Source organism: Miniopterus natalensis, chromosome 17 (assembly GCF_054644295.1).
Source record: "Miniopterus natalensis isolate mMinNat1 chromosome 17, mMinNat1.hap1, whole genome shotgun sequence".
Lineage (NCBI taxonomy): Eukaryota > Metazoa > Chordata > Mammalia > Chiroptera > Miniopteridae > Miniopterus > Miniopterus natalensis.
In genome coordinates, this window is record NC_142097.1 from 44986405 (window position 1) to 45004427 (window position 18023).

The 18023-nt window shown below is 64.1% G+C and overlaps 1 protein-coding gene and 1 long non-coding RNA gene across 2 annotated transcripts in view; one reads left to right on the forward strand and one right to left on the reverse strand.

Annotated features, from left to right (window-relative positions):
- Positions 1-3970: 3970 nt before the first annotated feature.
- LOC107532064 (uncharacterized) lies at positions 3971-8058 on the reverse strand. Its single transcript, XR_015715899.1, has 2 exons — positions 6650-8058; positions 3971-6442 (listed from the first exon to the last, which is right to left on the reverse strand). It is a non-coding gene; the product is annotated as an uncharacterized LOC107532064 (long non-coding RNA).
- A 1148-nt stretch (positions 8059-9206) lies between these two features.
- BAIAP2 (BAR/IMD domain containing adaptor protein 2) overlaps positions 9207-18023 on the forward strand; it is a 46292-nt gene continuing 37475 nt past the window's right edge. Inside the window, exon 1 of the mRNA XM_087826403.1 lies at positions 9207-9315. Within this exon, the coding sequence (XP_087682529.1) occupies positions 9262-9315 (54 nt within the window). The 5' untranslated portion in view covers positions 9207-9261. The remainder of the gene's footprint in view (positions 9316-18023) is intronic.

Consider the following 18023-nt stretch of genomic DNA (forward strand, 5'->3'; position numbering starts at 1 on the left):
GGAGTGGGTGGGGCTCTGCCCCCTCACCCCCCAAGCCTTGTGGCCTTGGGAAAGCCCCTCTGGAGCCCGGGCTCCAGTGTGATGTCCTGCCCACCTGTCCTGCGGCAGGTTGCTGAGCCGGCTCCCTGGCTCCTGGCCACCACCTGGCCACACAATCCTCCTGCCAGGGCTGCAGCCTGTCTGGGCTCCCACCCAAGGCGTCTGCAGGCAGCAGGTCAGGCTTTCCATTCACTCCACGTGTCAGAAGGCATCTGCCTGTCTCTTCAAGGAGCATCGGCCAGGGAGGGCCTGCAGGGCTGCCTGTCAGCCCAGGAGCCCTCAGTTCCACACACACCACCTCCTTCAGACCACGGGCTTCATGTTAGAGGCACACAGCAATGGCTCCACTCGCAGACATGGTGTGGTCCTCACTGCTCCTGGAACTCTGCCTGGGCCGCAGAGGAAGCTGAGCTGGGTCCAGGGAGTCCCTCATCCTGCGGGAAGCTAAGTTTTGGTCCAAAGCCTCCAGGGAGGCCACATGTCTCTCAAGAGCTCCCTCCCTGGTGGAGTTCTGAAATGATGCTGCAATTCTAGAGAAGCCTGGCTCATCAGAAAGGATGCTCTGCACATGGAGAGGGGCTGGTGCCACTGGGCATCAGGGAGATGCAAACCCAAAGGGCCAGAAGACTGGTGGCTGCTTGGGGGCCAGTGAGGAAAGCAGAACTAGACAGAGGCACTAACATCACAGAGGTTAGTTTTATGTGAATTTTATCTCAGTTTTTTAAAGAAGGTGTCACAGGGCCCTTTGAAAACACCTATCACAGCGACAATTCCTGTAGAGCCCGAGTTGCCTAGGAGATACCCAGGTCCTGCACACACTCCCCTGCAGGTCCTGGTCAGGGCTGCATGGTGCTGGGGCAGACCCCTGTCACTTGTGCAGGGACAGGCGAGGAGGAGGTGCCACCTCCCCACCCTGTGGCCTCACATCCACCTGTTGACTGCCTGATTCACGGGCAAGCAGAGCCTTCAGCTGCCCCTGTCCCAGCCACCACCCCTCCACACCTGCAGCCTGTCCATGCTGGCACTCTCCTGTCCCCAGCACAGCGCCCCCCCCCACACACACACTCTCAGGGGGCCACCACTCTGTGCCTCTGCTCTCCAGCGCCACCTTTCTGCGCCGTCCACCAGGGGGCAGCAAAGATTCCTGATGTGGACCCTAGCCTGGTACCCAGGCCGCACCCACCCCTCTCTGCAGACTGGGGCGTAGGTGCTGGGTCACCTCTCCCGCAGGAGAAAGCTTAGTATACACCCCAGTGTGTGCGCACCTGTGGCCCTCTCCCCCTAACTCAGCCGGGAACCTCAGACACTAGACAGAAGCATGAGGGAGGCGCCTGTCCAGCAAAATGCACCACAGGGCTGTCATCCCATCCCACCCTGTCCCCATCGCCCCTGACCCCCCAGGACCGGGGTCCAGCAAGGAGCCTGGGTCCTGCTGGAAGAGTCTGGGTTTTACTTTGCTGGGGCGGAGTGAAGGTTGCTGAGGTTTCCTGTGCGGACTCACAGGCCAAAGGAGAAAGAGAAGTCACCGCCGAACCCAGCACCGCAGACAGCCCTGCAGCCAGGCCCAGGTGCCCAAAGGGCTCCGCAGAGCAACTATGCAAATCTGGGTGAGAAGTAGCAGCTGAGCTGCCAGGTCTCCACGGGAACTGTTTCTGCCAGCAACAGGGCCACTCCGTGGAGGCCCCAGAGGTCACCTGGGCTGGCTGGGATGGCTCCTGACCTGCTCTGAGCACTTGTTTCCCCACAGACGGAACCTTCTCTCCACTTGGGCAGCTGGGGGCAGCTCCAGTGTCCCACGGACCTCAAAGGTGTCTGTCTCTTCCAGCTCTTGAGAGGAAGCAGGGCCTGATGGGCAATATTTTCAAGCTCGACACTGAAATTTTTCTCAAAATCATCTCACCTTCAGAGCAGACGTGCCAGGGAAGAGATTCTGAGACACTGCTCTTTAGGATCAGAGAGCCAGCGGCACTGTCACCTCAGTACTGTTTGCATGGCTGCCTGGTCGCTCACCAGGAGGGAGCCCAGGCCCAGGTCCCTGCTCCTGGACGCCACGCACCCAGGGCTGCTCTGCGGCTGCACTGCCTCCACCGGCCCAGCCCCTCTGCGTTCCCACTGCATGACCAGGAGCTCCTGGTCTCACAGACACACTCTGTCCCCACAGTGTCTGCCCAGCCTGGCCTCAGCCAGCGTCACCTCTGCCTGAGCACCTTCATCCAGTCCTAGCACATTCTGGGGTGAGCTTCCGGAAGGGGTGAGGGAAGGGAGGTGTTGGTTAAAGGAACCTGGACCTCATGTTTCTTGGGCGTCCACCATCCCCTTGGAGGTGCAAGTGGTCAGCAGGCAGGTGTCCCACCAGAGCAGTCTAGTGTTGTGTCAGCACAGCCAAGCACGGGAACAGGCAAGGCACAGGGAGACCTGACCCCTCAGGTGAGAACTGTCCACCTGGGCCCTGTCCCACCTCCAGGGCACACACCTGGACCAGGAGAGGCCCCGCTGCTTTAGGACCCACCCTAGTCAGGGCGGAGATGGGGGGCAGCCCCAGACTCACCTCCCACGTGCAACAGTGGGCACCCTGGGGACGGCCCCCACCACTTCTCTGCCCCACTGGCAAGGTGAGCACAGACCCGGACTGAGGTAGCCTCAATGTCCCCCCTTTGGGAGCTAGAGATTCCCAAGTGGAGGTTTGGGATCTGCAGCAAGAGAAAGGTTTCAGGGCTGGAGAAAACATTTTAAAATCTGGCTTTAAATAAACACGGAATAAAAAGAGACAGAGAGAGAGCGGAGCCTCCAGCAGCTGAAATTAGAAGCAGCGCCCTGGGCGGAACCATCTGCGCGAGCTCGGCGCTCGGCGGCGTCTGGAGTGACTGCGGCGGCGGCGAAGGCTGGCGGCGAGGCACCGTCTGCGGGCCCGCGTGTCCCGCTCGGAGGACTCACGACAGCACACCCAGGTTCGTTGGCCAGACCATCCTCCAGTCTCAAGTTCCAGAGAACAGATTTCCTCCTCTCCTTCCAAAACACCTTTCAGGTCCCTTTCAAGGCAACTGAGGTCATTTAAGAGCCGTGATAAGAAAACAAAGACGTTTCAGGGGCACCTGAGGAAGAATCCTCTCCCTGGAGCCCAGGGAAGCCGAGTGGCCACCCAAGCCCCGGGGTGCCTGGGGGCCACCAGGCTGGGCCCAGGGCTCACCACCGGCACCTGGCCCTTGGGCACATTGCTGACCCTTTGGGACCTCGCCTGCCCCTCCAGCCCCTCCCGGCCCCCCCGGCCCAGCTCTAGACTGAGGCCTAGCAGCGGCTGGATGGCCCAGGCCCTCCCTGCCTCACCTGGGCCAGGGAAGAGGCCCAGGGACAGGGCTCCCCAGAGGCCTCGTCACCTGCCGAACTATTTAAATCTGCGTTATCAGCGAACGTCTTCTCCTAAGCAGGTGGGTGACTGAGCCGGCAGACGCAGGATGACGCTGAGAGACAATCGGGGAGAAACACCCCAGCGAGACTCCGAGACTGGTTCGAGCCCCTGCTCCCCCACTCTGCCTCCCACGGGCACCCGCAGTCACGGGATGCAGATTATGTAAGGGGGCTGTTGCTGGGAAACCTCTCCCTGCAGGCTGGGCGACTGGGCCGGCACCTCCCTGCCTGGCCAGAAGGGAAGTTCCAGAACTTTCCAGGCCATCTTCTAGAAGGACGGAGGCTGGTCCACAGCCCTGAAAGGCCCTTGGGAGGCTGTACCCTCACCCCCACTCCTCCTTCCTCCACCTTCCCCAGCGGGAGCCTTAGAGTCTTGCTCGGCACCATTCCCATGGCCTCAGATCCGAGTCCCTTCTCTCAGGCGCGCTCAGCTCAGACGCTGCACCGTCACGCACCCCGTGAGGGCAAAGGGGACGCGGGCTTAGGTCCCCAGATGCATGAGGTTGAATCATTCTAGGACCAACACTTTTGCTTTTTTAACAAGAGAAAGTTTATTTAGAAAGTCACACAGGTAGAAGAAATGGCTCAAGAAAAAAGTTACAGAGGCAAAAGAAGGACCCTTGGAGCTCAGGAGAGAGGCAGGTGAAGGTAACGCGCCTGGGGGAGAGGGAGGCGGGGAGGTGTGAGCTCCGGAAGGAGAACACTGGCCAGTGTTTTGGTTTCAGAGAAGAAAGCCCTCGAACCATGTTCAGGTCAAGGGAGAGCAGGTTTGGAAGGAAAGGGCAAAACTAAGTAAAAGAGGGGAGGTAGGAAGGTGAGAGCCCCAATCTGGGCTGGCCGCGCCCATGTGCCTCACGGCCTCCTGTGGTGGGCAGGGCTGCAGACTGGGGGACCCCCTGCGCCAGGCAGCTGGCAGCCGCCCTGCGCACTCGGCAGAGTGGGCCCTGGCGCCTCTCGCAGGAGCAGGTGATGACTGCACCCGCTGACCCTCCAGGGACCACATTCGGGGTGAGGACAGGCACTGTCCTTCAGACCTGTAGGCCAAATAGAGGCGTGTGTCCAAGCAACTATCGCCCTACTTTTCAGAAACTTTTCAGAAACTTTCCATTTGAGGACGATTCTAAACTTACAGAATAGTTGCGTATACCCAGCCCGGAGGCCCCTTTTCCCCTGCTGGTAACGTCTTTGGTGAGAGCAGTGCATTTGTTACACTAACTTGGATACATTGTCACGTTTGTTACATTGACCAGCCCAAGCTGATACATTGTCGCTACCCCGTCCACACTCCTCAAGCTTCCTTCCTTTTGCTTGTTGTCCCCTTTCTGCTCCAGGGTCCCACGGGACAGTCGTCACTGACATCTCAGCGGGCTCCTCTGGGCGGTGGCCGTCTCGGAGTTCCTCGTTGTGGGTGCTGAGTGTGGGTCGGGACTGTGCAGACGCCTTCCTGTGGGGATTTCTTTGCCCAGCGTTTCCCTCCGGGTTAGACTGGGATGATGGTTTCCAGGGGAAACCACGGGGGGAGGTGCCCTTCTCTTTGCACCAAGGCTCTCGCTGTTCTTAGGACCTGGCTCACCTGGCAGAGGAGTTCTTCTCAGCGTTTCCCCTTCCATCCTCTCTGGAAGGAGTCGCCATGCAAAACCTGCCCTTAAGAGCCGAGGGCTTCTGTGTGCCTTTCTACACGGCGTTCGGTGTTCCGTAGACAGGGCAGCTGTAATGGCTGAAACACTGAGGGCCTGCCGCCGCGTGCCAGGTCCAGTTCTCCAGGCCTTTCCCGCCCTGTTTACACCTGGACTCCTGCCTATAGGCTCTGCTGCAGCGGATACCTGCTGGCTCCACTTACAGGTGGGGCCCGGAGACACCAAAAATCTGCCCAAGCCCGTGGGGCAGTTGATGCTGCCGGTGTCCCAGTGACCGGCTCCTGATGACTCCCCCTCGATTCTGCACCCACTCTCTACCACAACCCATCTGTGGACCTCAGGCCCCACCGTGTCAGGAAGCTTGGCTCCACGTTTTACGCTGGACAAAGCCACCTGTGCCAGAGGTGCTGAGGTGACCTCCTGCTGCAGGAGGCAGGGCTCCCGCCTGTGTGCTCCAGTCCCAGGCGCCTCCGAGCTTTCTTGCTGATAACGCCAAGGCACAAAGAATGTGGGCCTGGCCGGGAGCCAGGAAACAGTACTCTGGACACAATTTGGGTAGTTTTCCCTGGTGACTCTGGCCAGCCGGCTGCCCGGAACACCTGGGGTGGAGGGAGGAAGCAGGGAGGCCAAGGATGGGCAAGACGAGGCCCCAAACCTGACGCCTGTCCCCAGGGGCTCTCGCCTCTGGTCTCTCCTGCTCTGGAACTTTCTGGTTACTGGTGACAAGTGCTTCAATCCAGGAAGAAGAGGAAGAGTTCTGATTGGGTAGATCCTGCTCTTGGATGGAGGCTGCCAGGAGGAAGGAGGGGGAGAGAGGCAGCTCCCTTCACAGGCACAGAGTTTCCCTGTGATCTGAGACAAATCGCCACCCCCTTGGGCCAGGCTCAGCCAAGCCGGGGCAGACTGGCCAGAGAGGCACGGAGGAGGAGACTGCCCGAAGTTTTGCTGGGCGGTCACCTCGGAAAGGGCGCTTCTGTTTAGCAGGAATTCACAAATCCTGGGCCTGCCTCGCCAAGAGAACAGCTTGCTCGAGAAACCAAGGCTGTCATCCTGTAATTAAATCTGAGACCCCCTCCCTACGTGACGCTGAGACGAAGCCACTTACATAACTTGGCTAAAAATAAGCTGACGAAGAGCCGTGTTCACTCTGCTTCCAGCCTCTCCCCCTGGGCTGCCCGGCGGGGTCAGCCAGCCGGGATCACCGTGGGCAGCTCCTGGCCGGTCAGGCTCCTGCGTCAGCACGCCGCATAGGTGAGGCCAAGCGGTGCACGGGGCAGGGGGGCCCTGTGGTTCGGAGCTGGGGTGCTGACGACTGGCAGGGCTACACACCTCCCTGGTCGTGTGGACCGCCGAGGTGAGGACTGGCCATCAGGAGTGACAGGAAATGAGAGGCATGCAGGTTCCCATCCACCTGCTTCTCAGGGACTCTCAATAAGCTGCTCACTTATAGACCCCCGCTCCCCACGCCCCCCGCACTCCCAGGGTGCCGGAAAAACACCCCGGTCCCGGCGAGGACAGAGGGCCTGGGTGCTGGCAGCTGGCCCTCCCTGCAGAGCTCGCCTGCTCACCAGTCCTTTGTGGGGGAGGCAGGAAGAGCAAAGCTCCTCCAGCCCAGCAGGACAGTGGCTTCCTCTTGCTGGTCTTGGAGAAGGGTGGGCCGGACCCCAAGGCTGGGCAACAGTTTCCCAGCTGCTCCTGCTGCCAAGCTCCAGGCAACGCATCAGATCCCACGGCCCCCATCACACTCTCAGAGGTGAGGTGACAGGGTACCAGGTGGGGCTCACAGAGGGCTCTGAACGCCCCCCGAGGAAACAGGTGCCAGGACAAGCTCGCCCTCCTGGCTTCTGGGAGCTGGCTCCGGGTCTGAGCTCTCACACCCTGCCCCCCGCCGGGCCCTCGACTCTGCTTAGGCCCTAGGCCCTTACCCTTGGTCCTCGGCCCCCCATCACGGCCGCCATTCGCAGGGCCTTCCATGAAAGTAAGAAAGGCCTCGTGGGACACTGGTGTCCCCTGGCTGGGGCGGCCACGCCGTGTTGGGGACCTCTCCGGAGGCTGGAGGCTCTGCCAGCCGGCGGGCAGGGCAGCGACTCTCAGCTGGGTTCTCCAGGGTAGGAGACCACCGCGCCCACATCTGCTCTGCACCTGCCGTCAGCCCTGCGCGTCTCCGCTGCTCAAGGCGCGATGCTCCTTTGTCTCCATCGCTGTGGCAGGTGTGCTGTGAACGTTCCTCTGACTGATGGCTTCCCCCCCAGCTGGCTGCCTGCCCAGTGGTGAGGTGGGCAGAGCAGGCCTGGGACAAGGCCGCTGAGCCACTAGCCCACCTGGAAGCCAGGCTGGGCTCTGCGTGGGTCTCCTACTTGGCTGCTGCCAAATGTGAGCATCCAGTTGACGGGACGGTGTCAGGAGCAGGCCCTTCTAGAGGGCGGAGCAGGGCTGAGGACCAGAGGCCGACAGCCAGACCTCTGCCCCCCTGACTCCCCTCCCAGAGTGACCAGCTCCCACTGGTCATGCTGCCACTGGTCAGCCCTCCACTTCCCTCCGGACCAGCAGCAGCCCCTCCCTCTCCCCACCCAGGCAGCCAGGCCTGGGTCCCCCTGCAGGTCAGTGCCCCCGCTGGTCAGTGCCCCCGCTGGTCAGTGGGCAGGAGTCAGGGTGGCTCTGACGGAGTGCCCAGTCAGGCTGGCCAGAGGAAAGGGAAAGAGAAGCGATAGCCGCCGTCCCTGTTACAGCCGCTCTGAGCTCTTTCTGTCGCTCACAACCGAAAGGATCCAAGAAACTACCGGCCTGGGATCTACCCTGAAACCCGGGAGCGGTGGAGACAAAGGAGGCGAGCGCGGGAAGGAAATCGACGGAAGGAAGGCTGGCGGCTGGGCCGGGACAGCCGCCTCTGGGGGACTGTCCAGTGGCCCGTCCTGCGGCCCGTCCTGGTCCTGCGCAGCCACGGGCAGCAGCGCGCGGTCCGCCCGGGTCACGCGGGGTCACGGGCTGGCCCCTGGCCCCTGGCCCCTGGCCCCTGGCCCCTGCCCGCGGGGCTGCTGCGGGCCGAGTCCGCGCCGTCGGGGCAGGAGGCCGGCGGGACGTCGGGTCTAATTAAAGCGAAACTCTCAGATCTGTGTTTTACAACGTGAAACGGATAATCCCCTACGTTAGTGGAATTCGTGCGAACAGTTCTGGCAGGACTCGCACTGGGAGTTCGCTTCCCGGCCACGGCCTCCCGGGAGCCCCGTGAGCCCCAGCAGGTCCCACCGAGACGTGCCCGGGACGGCGCCCCGCCCCCCGAGAACCCCGAGGGGCCCCCGGCCCCCGGCCCTCCCTCCCCGGGGTCCTCTTCCGCACCCCCACCTCCCGGGCCCTCCGCGATCTTACCCCCGAGTCTTCCCTCCGCCGGGCCCCCCCTCAGAAGGGCGCCCCGGAATCGCCGCCGCCTCGCGACTCACCTACGGAAGTACCGGGTCGGGGGCCGGCCCCGAGGCCGCGCGCCGACCTCCCCCGTCCCGCGCCAGCCCGCGCGGCCGCCGTCCGAGCGGCCGGGGACCGTCCCTGCCCCGCGCGAGCCCGCGAACCCGCCGCCCTCCGGAGGCCGGGCCCCCCGCGCTCCCACTTCGCGAGGCACCGCCCCCACGCTCCTGGGCCGCGGGCGCCCCCCGCACCCCACCTTCTGCTCCCTTTTTCCTGCGCCACCCCGCCCCCGCCTCCCCCGCCCCCAGCCCTGCTGTTGCCCGGGCCCCCCAAGGCTGTTCCCAGGGCCCCGGCCCGCGCCCCGCCTCCGCCTCCACCCCCGCGATCGACAGCGCCACCGACCAATCGCTGCCCCGCGCTGGTCCCTCATGCCCCGCCCCCTCATCCCGCCCACTTTCCCCGCTCAGGAACCCACCAATGGGAAGGAAGGCGCGGGGGCGGGGCCTGCCGGTTGCCTAGCAGCAGCGGGCTGGGCGGGGGCGGGCTGCCGGGGGCGGCGAGCAGGGCGCGGCGGGGGCGGGCGCTCGGGGGCGGGGCCGGAGGGGGCGGGGCCCGCGTGGCTATAAAAGCGGCCGCCGGCGGCTCGCCGCGCTCCCGGTCTGGCTCCGCGCGCGGCTTCTCTCTGCTGGTCGCGCCTCGTCGCCACCCCCGCCGCCGCCGCCGCCGCCGCCTCGGTCAGTTGCGCCCCCGCTCCGGTCCGTGGTGCAGCCGGACCAGCACCATGTCGCTGTCGCGCTCGGAGGAGATGCACCGGCTCACGGAAAATGTCTACAAGGTGAGCCCCGCGCCGCCCGCGCGATCGGGCCCGACCTGGCGGCCCCGGGCCCTCAGGCGCCTTCTCGGCGCGGCCACGGGGACCCGGCACCGGCCGGTCACAGGTGTGCGCGGGCGCCCCCGCCTCCCCAGCCCGCGCTGCCCCGCGCTGCCCCCGCGCGCCCTCCGCGCGCCCGGGACGGAGTGGAGAGGGGCGCGGGCCCGGGGCTGCAGCAGCGGGGGCGGCCGGGTTCCGGGGGCTGCGGTGCCCGCGGCCACGGCTTCTAGTCGCCCTACCCGGGTCTGCGCGGTGGCCCCTCCAGGCGCGGTTACGCAAGCCTCTGGGCACTTTTTCTCAACAGGCTCGCGCTCTCCACAACTCCGTCCGGGGCACTCGTGGACGTGGCCCAGGTGGGAGGTCGCACGGGCAGGTTGGACGGGTGGGCAGATAATCCATCATCTTATGTAACCGCGTAGGGAGAAGACTAATTGTGTAGGAGGCTGGCGTGCCTGCCTTTGCTCTGATGTGTGTGGGGTCCATTCGGATCCGCATCCTGCTCTGGAAGTCACCGGGAAGCGCTCTGGTCCCCTGTGTGCCTCCTTTACCCGTTAACGTGCCCCGGGGCTTGTGCTTCACCAGCATCCATTTCCTCCGTTTTGCTCCCCCCCCCCCCCCCCCAGCCCAGCAGCCCCGGCGGGAGCTCAGGCCCGGGCTCGGTGGCTCAGGCCCGCTGCAGCCCGGACGCCTTTTCGCAGGAGAGGTTTGCCCGGGGCGTCCTCCGCGGCCCTCGGACAAAGCTGCGCTTTATTTCGAAACTGTGTCCGAAGGTTAGGTGTAGGCTGGAGGCTCCTGGTTGGTATTTACCCGGCAGTTGCCGGCTCGCGGCAGCTACATGGGCTGCGGCGCCTGGCAGCGCAACAGTTTCTAATTGTATCCGACAACTATGGCTTCTCAGCCCGGCCTGCGAGGCCCGCTGGCTCCCGGCTCTGGACGGGGAGGGAGGCTTCGGGTGGCCCTCGGCCTGCAGGGGCCCGGCGGAGGCTCTGGAGTTGCAGCGAGGTCCCCCGGAGGAGTCCAGAAGCCCGGCGGGGCGAGGAGGCCAGTTCTGGAGCCAGGTCCGCGCTGCTGGTCGCCAGGAGCCCCGCGGCGGGGAAGCAGCCGGGAAGGAGCAGCGTGGGGGGGTTGGTGTGTAGCCTCTGCTACATGTTTCTGGTCCTGCTGCTCAGGGGCGGAGGTTCACTCAGTTACTCCTGTTCCCTTAGGAGGTGCTGCTCATTGCAGGGAGAGGGCAGTGCCCGCGGGGCATTCCCCCCCCCCCCCGTTTCCTTACTTCTGCCTTGAAACCATTAAATAGGGAAGAACTTCTGTGGCCAGCGTGACGGGGGGCACACGGCAGGGCTTTGCATTGGGGTGTCCCCAGCGTCGGCCTTAGTGAAAGGTGCGCCTGGGCAGGTGGGCGGGCAGGCAGCCGGTCAGCAGCCGTGATCGCCGGGCTGTGACTTGCCTGGAGTCTGAGGTGAACTCTGCCAGGACAGTGGGCAACAGAAGCCGTCAGGTGGAGCGTTCAGGGGCGCGGAGCCCTCCGGGAGCGGGCTGGAGGGCTTGGGGCGCACAGTCACCAGGCGCATCGGAGCTCGGTGGGTCAGTCGACGGGCGAGCCCCTGGGCGGGCCGGTCCGTGCAGCGGGCTCCCCGCCGGTCTCCCGGTGCGCCCGTCCCCCAGTGCGCCCGTCCCCCAGTGCGCCCGTCCCTTCTGGTTTCGTCCCTGGTGACTGCGAGGTTCCTCCGCAGAGCCCGTACAGGTTGGGCGGCTTTGGCAGAAACCAGCCCACACGAAGGCACGGTCAGGACACAGCCGGAGCCACGTGTGTGCGGCCCTGGGCAGGTCGGGCGGGTCCTGCGTCCCCTCGGGCATGGAGTCGGTGGCTTGTGGAAGAGCGGCTGGGATGCGGCCCCACTCAGTGTCACCTCGAGCTGCGGCCCGGCCCTCTGTTTGCTTTGGCCCTGGCATCCCCTCGGCTGCAGTTCTGACCTGTGTTTGCCTTGGCACAGGAGGGTGCGGCGGGCGCTCGTCCTTGGCCTCGCTGATTAAAACACGAGGGTAGAGCGTGCAGCTTGATTTCTCTCCCGGGAGCAGCTGTGGCGCAGACGTTGCTCTCTTTCCCTGTGGCCCAGTTCCCGTGGGACCCGTGTCCTCGGGGGATTTCGTGGCGGGTGAAGGGGAAAGGAGCAGAAAGCCTTCCCCTGAGAACTGGTCCTCAGACCCCCCGGCATGGGCTGCAGGCAGCAGGCACACCTGGCTGTCGGGGCAGCCTGGGTAATTGCCTAGGGGAGGGAAAGGGGGGGCATTTACTGCTCAGAATGAAGCCCACACTGCAGCCCTCTTGGGGGAGACCCTGGACGCCCCGCATGCGGGAGAGGGGCTTCCCAGCAGCTGATCTTGACCCTAGAGGTTCTGGAAAGTGACTGCTAGGTTGATGTTTTTCTCACGGTCTGTGTCCCAGGAAAAGCCCTGGCTCCCAAGCGACCTGATGACCTCTGAGGGTGGCCGCTCGGGAGCGTTCTCGAGGAATATAGCCCGTGTGGGAGCTGGGGGGCAACCTGAGGAGAAGAGGGCCCTAGGAAAACCTCGGGTGTTCACGGTGTCATGGCCCTTGGGCCTGGGTCAGCAGGGCCAGGCTGGTCACCAGAGGTTGTCCTCACTCTGCAGGTTTGTGGGGAAGCCGGCCTGGCCATGGTGTGGCCCCTGGTGAAGTGGTGGGGCCAGTGGGTTTCTCCGCCCAGAGGGAGTCAGGCTCGCCACCTCCGGTAGGGCTGGTGCAAGGTAGGCGTTGGCCGCTGGCAGGAGGCAGCCCACCGGGGCAGGTGAGAGGCCCCCACTGGCTTTTCGATCGAGGCCTGGCTGGCCATCCCCGGCCCACTATCTGCCACACCACCCACTCTCCCAGGTGGCCACTGGGCAGTGGTGGGAAGCATAGGGCCTTCAAGCCCTCTGCTGCTGACCTCAGACCCCCTTCACCCTCGCCCACGCCTGGGCAGTCATGGCAAACTATTGACAAGCCATCAGAAGCGGGCGTTGGGAGCGGACAGAGCTCAGCAGGCTGCCAGTGGAGGTGGTGAAGTTGACTCTCTTGCAGGCACTTCCTTGGCAACGGAAATGCCTGCTGGGCGGAGCAGACCCAGTGCCTGCTTTGCTAAGGAGGCAAGGAGTCACAGCACGGCGCCCAGCCCCACGTGTGCATGTGAGCGTGTGCTTGTGTGTGCATGAATGTGAGAGTGTGCACATGTGCTTGAGTACATGTGTGCGCATGCATGAGTACACGTGTGGGAGCTGTGTTCACTCGCATGTGTGGACATGTGCATGTGTGTGGGTGTGCGTATGTAAACATGAGAGCACGTGTGTGTGCTCGAGTGTATGTGTGTGCGTGTGTGTGTGCATACAAGTGTGTGGCGGGGAGGTGCTTTGCTTTGCTTCACAGGTATTTCCGGGGATGTTCCATTGAGGGACCGTCTTCTGAAAAAAATGGCGGGGCTCGCGGTCCCTGCGTGGGCTGCTTGTGTGTCCCCCCCGAGTGTGCTGCGTGGCGGCCGCCTTTCCCGGCAGCGGCGCCTCTCTCACCCGCTCTCTGGAGTAGCCAGGGCAGCACAGGGCAGTTTCCCTGCTGCACTGAGGTCCAGGCGGACAGGGTTTAGCAGCTCCTGTGCTCAGGCCACTTCCCAGAGAGGCTGGGCTGCACAGCGCCGGACCCTTGTTGGCTCACATGGAGGCAGGTGCCAGTGTCTGCAGGTGAAGGTCACGGCAGCTCGGAGCGCTGGCCCGGGCAGTGGTCTGCGCAGCACTGGCTGGGTCTGGAGGGTCCTGCCTTGAGCCCGTGCGCTGTGCTGGGGACGTCGGTTGGCTCCTGTGCTGAGTCCTGTATGCCTGGCCTCATTTGTCCCTAAACCCGCTCCACTCGGGGTCCAGGGTGTCCCGGCTGGATGGGGAGCCGCCGTGCTGTGAATCGGCCCGTCCCCGGGGCTGAGCCTGCCCCAAGCCCGGCCTCTGGCTTCCAGACCTGCCGCTTCTCCCCGAGTCCCACCAGCTTCGGGCAAGTGCTTTAGCTTCAGCGCTGCTGTTTTCTCACTAGTGGCTAAATGGGACAGTGGAATGCTTCCTGGGCTAGTGGCGGTTCTGGTTATTAGCTGTAAGAATGGTAAGGTCGGGGCAGACGGGGGAGGCCCAGGCCCGGGCCCTGCTGTTGACTTGGGTGACGAGTGCCTGTGTCCTAGTCCGTGTGACAGCCGCCCAGCAGGGAGGAGTGGAGGAGGGGCAGGTCCGAGGCCAGCGCCCTGCTTGCTCACCAGGCGCTTCTCATCTGGAGGGAGCCCAGCCCCTGGACTCAGGCTGCAGCTGCCTGGGGTCGGGCACGGGTCAGTGGCCTTGGAATGTTCTGACCAGCCGGTCAAGCAGTAACCAGGTCTGGCTTTGTTGTCAGTGTTGAGAACAGGACCAGGGGTCAGGCCTCCACATGGCAGGTGGGGATGGCCCAGGCCCTGGTCAGCTCGGGCTGCTGGACGAGCCCTTCGGGCCAGGTGGTTGGACAGCAGACACTCATTTCTCAGACTGGGGCTCTCTCCTGGGCTTGCAGATGGCCGTCTCCTTCCTGTCCTCACGGCCATCCTGCTGTGTGCGTCTGTGTCCTGGTCTCTTCTTCTCACAGGGACAGCGTCACAGGGGAGGGACGCCACCATGTGGAACAGGGGCCACCCTGGGGACATCATCTCGGTTACCCCTGTAAAGGCTCTATTTCCAAAATAGTCACTTTTTGAGGTGTGGGGTTAGGTCTTCAACACATGAAAATCTAGGGGACAAGTTCAGCCCCCAACACCCATGGCCGTCACCCCCCTGAGGTGAGCAGGCTGGTACTGTGGGGGTCATCTGGGTGCTGTCGGAATTGCAGTGACCTGCCTGTTTCTAGGCCGCTGGTGTTTCAGGCCCTGAGGGGTCCCCCCACCTTCAATCAAACACCAGCCCTCAGTGTGTGACAACACAGGCCTCTTAGGGCTTCCTGAGATCCCACCCTGTGAGCAGCTGGCGGGAACAGGGCCCCAGCGTAGCCTGACCACAGGCAGAAAGTGAGTGGAACACACGTGTCCTTGGGGCAGCCTGAGTGGCCGGGACACGAGCGGCCCAGGACCGCACACTGGAAGGTGTCTGCAGTCCCTCGAGGGCCCTGCCCCGGCTCTGGATGGCAGGACAGGCCTCTCGGACAGGAAGGAAGTGGCTGGGCCAGTGGGGCCCGTGTCTGGACCTTGCTGCTCTTGGCTTCTGGTCTGATGGGGTTTGCCTGGTTCCTGTAGGGGCGGCTCACAGCAGGACAGACCCTGCCCAGCACCCTCGGGCCCCACGCCACGGTAGGACGGGATACCCACCCTTCAGCTCCTCCCCGATGTCACTAGGGCACCGTGGCAGACATGAGATGTCATTTTATTATGATGTTGGCAACTTCTTGGGAAGCTGAGGAGGCCGAGACCCCAGCCCCTCTAGGGAGACCCTTGGTCTCTGAGCAGCATGTGGCTGCTTCCCTCCGGGCCCCCCCTCCCCCTCGCTGGGGGCGGGCCCAGCCCTCCCTGCTCCCATTGCTAGTGCAGGGTTCCTTTGCAAAGTGCTTTCGCATCCCTCCTCTGGAGGCTGCCTGTGGCCCTGGCCCTTGACCCCAGCTGGAGGCGTCAGGCTGAGGCCGTGAGAGTGGGGGGGTCCTTGCGGCCCAGGGGGGCTTGTGGTCTATGGGTGGGGCTCATGGCCCCTGGGAGAGCCTGGTGGAGAGTGTGGGGAGGGGAGCCTGGTGCTGTTGAAAGCGTTGTCAGCCCACTTGATTTGTCCCTGGTTTTAACCAGACGAAACCCAGCTCAAGATCTGCCTCCTCCAAGAAGCCCCCCAGCACCTACTGAGCTCCTGGAGTTGGTTTTACTCCTTTAAGAAAGGTTCCCAGGACAGACGTCCCAGGTTTTAGAGAGGGACAGACTGCACTCTGCCCAGAGCCCCAGCTAATTGATGCCCATGGGGATTGGGGGGAGGCCGCAGTGACAGGTGGCCAGGGATTGGCCCTCCTGGAGGGGGGGCTTGGAGCAGGACCCCACCTCAACCTCACCCCATTCTGCTGTGGCTGAAACGTGGCTCCTTGGGGAGCCACAGGCAGGTGGAGCTACCTGGTGGCACCTGGTCCTGTCCTGCAGCCTTGGTGGCCCGTCGGCTGTGCTGGAGCCTGTGGGGGGGGGATGAGCCACTGTGCTGCCAGCCCAGGGCGAAGCAGGCACTGGCACAGCCCCGTAACCACCCCACTTTGTCCGTCGGTACAGTGGGGCCGCGACGCAGACTGACTGGGAGAGGATTCGGGGTGACGGAGGCGGGGCGCAGGGGCCACCGCTCCGGCTCCTGCGTGTGGGGCTGGAGAGGAGGCAGGAGGCGCGCCCTCCCTTCCGTCCGCGGCACAGAAACTTTGTTCTTTGTTTGCGGCGGCCCTGCCAGGAAGTGGCTGGAGAGGGGCCCTGGCCGGAGCCGGAGCCGGGAGGGAGCAGAGCCCGAGGCGGCCGGGCCGCTGGGGGAGGCCCTGCAGAGCCCCTTCTTGGTCTCCCGAGTTGGAGACGTGTGTCCCACTGCCCTTGTCCTTGCTGTCGGGCAGACGCGTGACCCGTGACCCGTGAAAATCAAAATGGCTATCACCGTCCAGGGAGTCACCAGAGCGGGCCACGCAGGAAGGCCTTGTGGGGTTCACAGCCTATGGGGTGTGGGGGACCCATGGCCACCTGGGCCCTGGGCCGGCCCCTCCCATTGTCAGCAGGGTGGGAACAGATCCGGGGGTTTCGACTGCAGGCACAGGTGCTGGAGTGTGAAGGTGCTGGTCGAGGCCCACGTAGGTTTCGGTCCTGGCCTGGGGAGCTGCTTCGGAGCGTGGGGTCCCACGACACTTCGGTGCACCCCGTGGCTCTCCAGGGCCCCCGAGTTTCATGACAGGGGTGAGGCGTGAACCTTGAGGCCCTGGGCGCCCACAGCCCGCAGACGGGCCGGCTTGTGGTTTGCTGGGGCCCTGCCTGAGGTCGGCTGCACAGAGCGCCGCTGCTCCTCTGCCAGGACCCGAGGGTCCCGGCCTTGCTTTTGTTCCGGTTCCCTTCGGTGCCCGTAACAAAGAGGTTCTCCCTCCCCTTGCCAAGTGAACAGCCAGGGCACGTGCTGGGGAGGGTGTTTGCATGTTTGGATCTTGGCTCTCTCTGAGCAGAGAGTTCCCCCCAAAATACAGTTGTCCCATCGCTTCTGAGAATGTAGTGTGGTGATGGGGCCACAGGCCCTCCTCTGAGAGATGGGGGCTCCTGGCATTCCTGCCCCTCGACGCAGGCGGCCGCAGGGCCTGGTTCGGGGGGGCGGGCGGGGGGCAGGCACCCCTCCCCAGGTCTCTGAGCATGGTCTGGGTCCACCTTGAATCCAAATGCGTCTGCGTGAGTCCTCGAATAGCTAGGGACTCGGGCAAGAGAGGACACCCCACTGGAGGGACTCGGTCCTTCCTGGGCCACCCAGGCCCCTCCCAACAAAGTTGTGTGGATTTAGGAAATCTCTGAGGCAGGCAGGTGACGCCACGACCGCCCGCCCCAGGAAGGGTGGCCCTTCGGGTCAGGGATTGGGCGGCCACACTCTGAGCTGGAAGGCAGAGCTGACCCTTCCACAGGGAAGGAGACTCCTCTGGGCGTCAGCCTCCAGGAGGCAGCCACACCTGTGTGACCAGCCCCCGTGTCCTGGCCACCCGCCCCTCCTCGCGGGGCGAGGGCCTTGCCCTGCACAGGTGCCCGTCCTGCCTACTTGCTCCCACATTCATTGTGCGTGAGCTCAACGCTGAGCTGAGGAAGTGAAACCTGGCGCTGTCCCCAGGTGTCACTGGGAGGGTGTGGGCGGGCCGTCACGGTGACCTCCGTGGTTGGCCTGGGCAGCTGGTGGACTGTTTCCTGCCATCGCTCAGGAAGGTAATGGAGCTCAGAGGACAAGCTGGGCGGGGCCAGGGTGGGGGTGCGGTGCTGCCCAGGAACCTGGGGGGCGAGGTCTTGGAGCTCAGCTCGCCGGGGCCTGTGAGTGCAGGTCCTCGAACCTCACCCTCTAGGACAGCGTCTCAGACTCGCGCCTGTCACCGCAGGGAGAAAGGTGCTGAGATTGTGCACACACACACACACACTAGCACCCATATGTACACTCATGCACACACATGCACATACTTGAGCACACACGTGCACACGCTGGAATGCCGGCCTCGGGATGGGACCCGCCTTCCTAGGCTTGTGCCTTTCTGTCCAAACCCTCTCCCATTTGGAGAAGCGCAGCCCTGGCGGTTTCTCTACCGACAGGTCCACACGGCTGCTGAGCCACGAGGCCCAGAGCTCTCCGGCCACACGTTAACCTGGCTCAGAGTCCTCCCGGATGCCCACCTGCCCATTACATGACATCCCCACCCCGAGTCCTCACTCCCTACACATGATGTGTCTGGACTCTGGGTTCCCCACTGCAGGGTCCAGTCCCCAAACCAATGACCTGCGTCCTGTCCCCCCCGCCCACGCCCCATCGGTCCACCGTGCTCAGGACACGTGGGCACTGCCTCCGCGGCACCTTCACCTCTTAGGTGACTGAGCAGTTCCAACAAGTCCCCATACCTGCCCTTGCCCTTGGCTGCAATCTGGACCCCGCAGCCAGAGGGGATCTTCCAGAAATGC